The sequence below is a fragment of the Babylonia areolata genome, chromosome 23, assembly GCF_041734735.1.
Source record: "Babylonia areolata isolate BAREFJ2019XMU chromosome 23, ASM4173473v1, whole genome shotgun sequence".
Classification (NCBI taxonomy): domain Eukaryota; kingdom Metazoa; phylum Mollusca; class Gastropoda; order Neogastropoda; family Buccinidae; genus Babylonia; species Babylonia areolata.
Window position 1 is genome coordinate 23923121 of NC_134898.1, and position 8769 is coordinate 23931889.

An 8769-nucleotide genomic window follows, 5' to 3' on the forward strand; every position below is an offset into this window, starting at 1 on the left:
GAGATCTGACAAAAAAACAACTACAACCCCCCCCCCCCTTACTCCCAACCCCCCTCCTCAAAAAAGCAACAACAACCAACAACAGAAAAACGGACATAGAGTAAGGTAATTGTATGAGTTGCATTCACAATGCCAGCAAATGAATGTATAAAACAAGACTTGGACTGTAGCAATGCCAGCAAATGAAAAGCCTAAAACAAGGCTCGGACTGCAGCAAAAGAAACAAATGTGATGTGCTGACATGGTGCTTGCTAACAATTGATGTTGGATCATTCTTGGTGGTCTCAGCCATGTTCTTGATACCTCTGTGATATATTATTCCACTGACTTATATGTTTGGTTTTTTTTGGTGTCTTTTTTACAGACATCTCATCATTTTTAGCTTTATATTATGATAGTTTGAGAAAAAAACATTGACTCAAGTGTCCTTCTAGCCCTCAGATGATCATGAAATGTAAGCTGTAATTGTCAGATTGCTCAATACTTATAGAAAAATCTCATTGGCTAACACTTAACTCTGTCAAGATATCAGCTTTGCTCTAAAAAAAATGCTATTGATCTGTTGTCCAAAGGCAAGCAAGGACTAAGGTACAGAGATGATGTTTAACAAATACAAAATCACCTTATTTTATGAAGACAATCTTTCTTGTCTCTGTCATGTGTGTCTGTCAGTCTGTCTTGTGTATCTACAGTTTCCAAGCTGTGTGAAAGGCAAGTGCGCTGTCAGATTTCTTCAACAGATATGATCACCTTTTCACAATGTTCTCCTGTTCTCTCTCTGTCTGTATGTGTCTCTCTGTTTCTTGTATAATTATCCGTCTCTTTCTGCCTCTCGCCATAAGGAACTAAGTGGTTGGGATACTATGTCATGAACTGTGTTTTGTGGGCTTGTCTTGGTATTTTAAAATTTAAAAAAATATTTTTATTAATTTTTTAAATTTTTTATATAGATGTGACAGTTTTGTGTTGATGCGATAGAGCATTTGTATGGTTTTACAGTCCTGATACGGCCCTGTGCGGTCGGCTGGACTATAAGCAACAACAATCAATCAATCAATCGCTCTGCCTCTCATTTCACAAAATAGGTTTGGGATTGTTCCACTGCAAGTGCTGACCATCATGTCACTTCACTTTTGCTCAATGGGAGGGGATCAAACTTCTTCTTTTTTTTTCTTTTTTTAACTACAAAGCAAGAATAAGGGTAACATTTGCAGACCTCATTGATTTGTTCATAAAGATAATGATTTTCAAGTTGCTCCATCATTTTCATCACCACTAGGATTTACTTTAAAATGAAAAAAAAACCCTGGTAATTGGAAGACTAAGAGCTGGATACTAGATTTTACGTTTTGCTGCAGTATGTGTGTGTGTGTGTGTGTGTGTGTGTGTGTGTGTGTGTGTGTGTGTGTGTGTTTGTGTTCACTTGTGTGTGTGTTTATGTTCACTTCTCTGTGTGTGTGTGTGTGTGTGTGTGTGTGTGCATGCTTGCACATGGACACCATACTGGACAACATTACCCTCCCTCTTTTTTTGGTGTCTTTGTGTGTGTGGGGTTTTTTTTGTTTGTTTGTTTGTTTTTAATAATGGAATTCTCACTTTATTCGTATCTCCAACCGTAACATTTTTTGATTGATTTAATTGTATACACTTACTGAAAAATTGAAAGCAATATCTATCCATCTATCTACCTGTCTGTATGTGTATGTGTGTGGTTGAGTGTGTATAAGGGGAGCAAACACATTTGATGTAGTTATGCCATACTCTCTAGATACTAGATATCGAGAAGAAAAAAGAGAGATACAGAAAAGAGAGGTAAGGAAAAAAAAATGTTTGAGAGAAATCTTCACAGGAACCATGTGTTCACTGCACCATTGTTAGGACTGGCTTGTGTATTGTTTGGAACGTATGTTGTACGGCGTTCCTGCCACTAATCAGTTTGTCTTGTTTGTGTCTGCACTGAACACTGTTTCTTCAAACTGACTGTGCTAGTTGTTTTCCTGCCTCTGTTACTTTTGTCTGATTCTTTCACTTATGGTATTGATTTGGAGTGGATCTGGATTAGTGCACTGGCTTTGCGGGTTAGTTATCTTTTATTACTGCTCGTTTTTAGTGCTTGCAAAACTCCCACCACTATTCTAAGTTTTTTGAAAATTTTATTTTAACAATCGATTCAATGTTCGTTTTGCTTCTATACTCATACTTAATTTTCATCAATGTCATATGATATGTTTACAAATCAATTGTGATCGACTGGCACAAATAATGTGTAAACTGGTATATATCATTGTATCAACAATTTTTGGTTTTTTTATTATTGCACAAATAATGTCAACTTGAAATTGTATTTTTTGTAATTTCGCTGTTGTACTTTATTTGTCTGCGCAGATAATGGTTCAGATTTGTGTCTGTACCTTGTGCAGTGTGTACTGCGATAATAAACATAGATGATTAGCCATATGGATAGTCAGTTTTGCATTTGCACTTCTTCAGAACTGCACTACAATCTACAGCTTTCTTAGGAAGAATACCTCTGGAAAGGTTTCATGATTCTTTTCAACAGCTGTATACAGTAAACATAGTTTACATATGGCTTTGTGGGAGATAAGTTTTTGAAATATAAAACATTAAAAGATCAGTTGATGATATTTGTTGAAAGATTCACATTTCCACTTTTTTATGTGTTTTTTTTTGTGGTGGTGGTATACAGTTTCAGTTTATATTAGAAATGACGATCCACCTGATTGTTTACAATGTAGTTGTTGCAGGTTTCTGCAGGTTTAGGCTCCTTTTTCATAGATTTATTTTACTCAGAATTTATTTTATTTTATAATGTAGAAAGGAAATTATATCTAAAGATAATATGATTTCTGTTCTGACTTGTGAGCTCTCAAGTCCTGATCAGCACCTTACGTCAGTGTCTTGGCAAGGCATCTTTCTTTTCTTTCCCTTTTTCTTCTTTTCTTTCCAGACATAGTGAAGCAAATAAGGATCAGTCTGCATGTTTTGACACAGCCATGAAACTCAAACTGAAACTGGGGGCTCCTTGACAAGTGTCATTCCCACCGCTCCCCACTTCATTTGTTGTTGCTTTTGTTGGGAATTACAAAATGGTGCTATCTCATTACCTTGCATTTTTGTTTTCCTGCAGTGAAGTTCAAGAACATGAAGTCATCAAAGTACACTTTGCATCAGGGTGGAGGGGCTTTTACCACTCACTTTTTTTTTTCTGCGAATTTGTGAATGGATTTAAACCTTTGTGCAGTAGAAAGGGAGTGTGTATTGTGAATTTCAAAAACACCAGCCATAATTATTGTGTGAAGTTTTTGCCTCAGCAAATGATGACTGACAACTCTCGGATTTTAACAGATAAAACCGGGATGGTTTGATACACAGTGTAGTGCCGCAAGAAGTGCTTTTCATACGGATGTTGAACTGTGTGACTGGCTTGTCATCTGGTGATTTTTTTGTTTTTTTGTTTTGTTTTTGTTTGTTTGTTTGTTTCTCCCCATGCATTAGTTTTGAGTCCAGCATATCTCCAAATCAGTCCCATTCAGACCATATCATCATGGTCTCTGTTACAAGTCTAAGCAGACACAGTGGTGCAATTACTCATAAAAACAACAACAACCCAAACACAACAACAACACAACAACAACAATAACCTTTCATATCACTAATTGTGACGCAGTTGCTATGTTGCTTTTGTGGAAATACTTCCTGAATCCATTAAAGAAATTAACTTTCCCTCTTTTCGGCTGAATGTATAAGGAATGTTATTACCTGATATGTAGTGGTTATTGGTTATATATTCGCTGTCAGAGATTTTGTATTTTTTCAGGATACAGATTTAGAAATGTAAGACATGAAGCATTATGACACCTCATGGTACAACTATGTAAATAAAGCAAGAGTTGGACTGGTAGAGATTTGGAGGTTTGTGTTAATCGTGATCATTCCTAATAATAAGTGGATGATACAAGTGTCAAACATAATTGTACCCAGTGACTTGTTTGGTAACCTGTTATACTATTCATGGTCTGTGCAACAGTTGGGTGGTTTTTTTTTTGTTTTCATGTTTCATTTTACAGCTCTTATATTAAAAAAAAAAAAAGAACAAAAGGCTGGGAAAAAGTTCATCTTGGCGTCTATCCAGCAGAAGAAGAAATTGTTAGTCATCAGACCAGCTGAAGTCAGCAAGTCTCTGAATGTTGTCAAGCAACAGAACACTGTTGACTTGTGTTGGTAAGCGGACAGTGTTAACAAAAATTGTGATGTCTGTCTTTACCAGAAGCAGGTGAACTTGCCTTTGTATATTTTTCTGCCAGAAGATGGAGAGAAGTGCAGTGCATTAATTGCTCCCATGTTGTTTGTATCATGTTCATGTACAAGAGTATTGACGTCATTAAAGATCTGGCTATCAGAGTGTCTTGTGTGCTGTGTCAGCCTTCAGTGTTTGTTCAGCATCCACTCATCAAACTGTCCCAGCTTAGATGCAGTGCCACAACACCTGAGTGGTAATGCATCGAAATGAAAATCTGATGGTCCTGGGTTGGAATCATGGTCATAGAGCACGGTGGGTTACGAGTAGAGATTTTTCTCGGTCTCATAAGTCAACAGATTCCCCCCGTGGGGATGCCGAGGGTCTTGTAGAATAAATATAGCATCCCCGCCTTCTGGAAATTCTGTGCTAGAAATTTCCTCTTTTCTATCACTCTCTTTGTTTCTGCCTTTTTTCTTACTTCACTGTTGTTTCCTTTTTCTGCCTTCCCAGTCCATTCCTCTTTCTTTTCCCAAGCAAGTCTTGACACTTTTTTTTTCTCTTTTCCGCAGTCTGTGATGTTTTGCTCTGGTGATTAGGTAGTGAGATGTAAACATTGGGATGGGCACTAGCTGCCCATTCTGCAGTGTTATTTGCCTATATGGGGATTGCCCTTTTTCATGTATTTTTTTTGTTTGGCTTTAAGTATTGTTTTTTTCCTTTTTTACAATTTTTTTTGTTTGTAATTTGTGGATGATAAATTAAGCGGAATGGCTGGCGTCCTCAGCATGGCCTAGTCTTATTTGCCATAAGGAGATAAATGGTTGGGATACTGTGTCATGAACTGTGTTTTGTGGGTTTGTATTCGTAGTTGTTGTGTTTTTTTGTTGTAGATGTGACCGTTTTTGTGTTGATGCGGTTGAGCATTTGTATGGTTTGACAGTCCTGATATGGCCCTGTGTGGTCGGCTGGTCTATAAGCAACAAGACTAACAATAATGATAAGAATAAGTCAACAGATGTGCACACCTGCTAGTGTCAGAAATGCGTATGCTAAAGATCATGCAGTCCTTGTCAGCGCGCAATGGATAATGAAAGGAGTAACTTGCCTAGCACACCCCTGAAAACGAAGTATGGTTGCCTAAAATACATGTTAAAAACCGCCATGCACCACGTGTACATACAAGTGGACATGGGGAGATGAAGCTCCGCAGAATGGAACTGTCTTAAAAAAAAAAAAAAAAAAATATATATATATATATTGAAATTGTTATATTAATTGCTACATTCAGTTAAAAAAATATATTTAGGTTTTTAATTTTTTTTATACTCTGCAAGAAAGAACTGGCATGGTCAGTGACAGAAGCAAGTCTGTGGCTGTCAGTGTGCCTGTTATGGTTCCACATTTATGTTTCGTGGGTTTGTTGTTTTTCTAATAAAAAAAAAAAAGAAGAAAAGAGTTGACAGTTTCGTGTCGACGTGGTTGAGCTTTGGTATGGTTTGACAGTCCTGACGTGGCTCTGTGTGGTCGGCTGGACTATAAGCAACAATAAACAATAAACGTTTCCCTTCATTTTTTTTCCAGGTTGGATACGATCTTAGTTGAATTTCACTTTATTGTTGCTGTTGATCGGAATGTTTTCAGCTCTGGTATCGCACTAAAAACATTCTGCTTGGCTATAAAAAAAAAATATGAATAATGGAATAAATGTAAAATGTACACACTATTTCTATCAAATATCACTAAGCAGTGAAAAGACGTAGAACTAAAGAAAGAAACGCTTGTGCACATGCACACACACACACACACACACACACACACACACACACACACATTCACTCACCAGGATCAGTTCCTACTCGAACTCCAATATCCATTTAGTCTCATTTTAAAGGGGAAAAGCAATAAACAAAAACAGTGTAATTGTGTATCCAGTATTCAAGTAACGTTCAAGGAGCAGTTAGCACATCATCAACACCAACACAATTTTACTGGAAATGAACCTGAAATAATATACGAATTAAAAAAAAAAAAAAGACTGCTAGTTGAACACATATACACAGGAACCAGCCATTTCAGGAACTGTGTGTACATGTACCTTACATCTAAACAAGACGCCCGTGCATTTGTTCGTTGAATTTGTTTACCTTTTGCTCCAGGTGAGTGTGTCATGAAATATCGACATTTTATGACAAGGGTTTGTGCACAAGTTAAATTGATCCAGCGCTGACTAAGCTTTTCCCATTAACTTTCACCAGTGACATACAGTTACAGATCTGACAAATTCGGATACTCTGCCCTCCCTTCCTTGCCCCACCTCCCCACCCCAGCCTCCACAAACACCCCCACCCTACCCCACCCCACCCCACCCCACTCACAAGCCATTGCCGTTCTCCCTTGCTCTTTTAAAGCTGTGTCGCCAGCCTGGTGCTACTGAATAACACTGAATTAGGTTTATACACTTTTTTTTTCAGTTGTTGTTTCTGGGTGTCTGTATTTCGAAAGGGTAGATTTATTGACCAGTTTGAAGGGTATGTGCAGTGTGTGTGTGTGTGTGTGTGTGTGTGTGTGTGTGTGTGTGTGTGTGTTATTGTGCAATCCCTGCAGACTACACACACACACACACACACACACACACACACACACAGATTCTCAAACAGGTCACTGTGAGACTTGGATCCAGTCATTTTTTGCCCGATTTATGTGTGTCAGAAATTCTTGGTTGTGGAACTTGTTTCTTCAACGTTTCACTGACAGTGTTGGAATCACACATGGACGTGTTCAGCCGAGTCTTGGACATTCTGTGGGAAAAAAACAACAACAACACTAAATAAAAAAAAAACTTGATAAAGCGAGAGATGTCACTGATACAAAACCTGGAACGTTGCACTTCCTAGATGAACACTCTCACAGAGTAAACTGGATGGACATACTCTTAAGGTCAGCTTGATGAACGCTCTCACAGAGTAAACTGGATGGACATACTCTTACCTTTGAGGTTTCAGTGGATCACTTTGGATGTTACAGTGGGTTACCTTTGAGGTTTCAGTTAGTCACTTGGATGTTACAGTGGGTTACCTTTGAGGTTTCAGTGGGTCACTTGGATGTTACAGTGGGTTACCTTTGAGGTTTCAGTGGGTCACTTGGATGTTACAGTGGGTTACCTTTGAGGTTTCAGTGGGTCACTTGGATGTTACAGTGGGTTACCTTTGAGGTTTCAGTTAGTCACTTTGGATGTTACAGTGGGTTACCTTTGAGGTTTCAGTGGGTCACTTGGATGTTACAGTGGATTACCTTTGAGGTTTCAGTGGGTCACTTGGATGTTACAGTGGATTACCTTTGAGGTTTCAGTGGGTCACTTTGGATGTTACAGTGGATTACCTTTGAGGTTTCAGTGGGTCACTTTGGATGTTACAGTGGGTTACCTTTGAGGTTTCAGTGGGTCACTTGGATGTTACAGTGGGTTACCTTTGAGGTTTCAGTGGGTCACTTTGGATGTTACAGTGGATTACCTTTGAGGTTTCAGTGGGTCACTTTGGATGTTACAGTGGGTTACCTTTGAGGTTTCAGTGGGTCACTTGGATGTTACAGTGGATTACCTTTGAGGTTTCAGTGGGTCACTTTGGATGTTACAGTGGGTTACCTTTGAGGTTTCAGTTAGTCACTTTGGATGTTACAGTGGATTACCTTTGAGGTTTCAGTGGGTCACTTTGGATGTTACAGTGGGTTACCTTTGAGGTTTCAGTTAGTCACTTTGGATGTTACAGTGGGTTACCTTTGAGGTTTCAGTTAGTCACTTTGGATGTTACAGTGGGTTACCTTTGAGGTTTCAGTGGGTCACTTGGATGTTACAGTGGGTTACCTTTGAGGTTTCAGTTAGTCACTTGGATGTTACAGTGGGTTACCTTTGAGGTTTCAGTGGGTTACTTCAGGGTTTCAATGGGTTACTTTGGGGGTTTACACACACACACACACACACACACACACACACACGCACAATCTCTCTCTCTCTCTCTCTCTCTCTCTCTCTCTCTCAGACAAATATAGACGCAAAGACAGTAACAGACACACACACACACAACATACATACACACAGACGCACACACACACACACACACACACACATATATATACATACATACAGACAGACAGATGCACACACACACACACACACACACACACACACACACACACACATGTATATATATATATAATGAAAAAAAACCGCCAAAAAACAATATCTACCACGGATATAGATCAATGAATACCTGTACACAGGTATGTACTGTACCCCCACAGAAACCTCGACATAGTTTCAACACACTGGTCATAATCATAATTATATCACCAAAAAAATCAAGTCACAACGGGTACCGCAGCGGCATTTAAACATAGAATATCCCTCACATTACATTGCAAGATATGATATATCACTCACATCATTCAGTAAGATTTCACGATTGAGTGCATGTGCACGCAGTCTTCTTACGTCTAAGTGCTTAACAGTGGAT

At 38.6% G+C, this 8769-nt stretch overlaps 1 protein-coding gene across 2 annotated transcripts in view; it reads right to left on the reverse strand.

Moving 5' to 3' along the window:
* Positions 1–6130: 6130 nt before the first annotated feature.
* The window catches only part of LOC143297857 (integrin beta-PS-like), a 10250-nt gene continuing 7611 nt past the window's right edge, over positions 6131–8769 (reverse strand). The window contains exons 6-7 of one of the 2 annotated variants that reach the window (XR_013057316.1): positions 6941–7059; positions 6131–6751 (exon numbers count right to left, since the gene is read on the reverse strand). Coding sequence is in view for 1 of the 2 variants with exons in the window: in XM_076610381.1 (XP_076466496.1) it covers positions 7040–7059 (20 nt within the window). In the remaining variant the exon portion in view is untranslated. Of the gene's footprint in view, positions 7060–8769 lie in introns of both variants that reach the window. The other variant, XM_076610381.1, reaches the window with a different exon arrangement.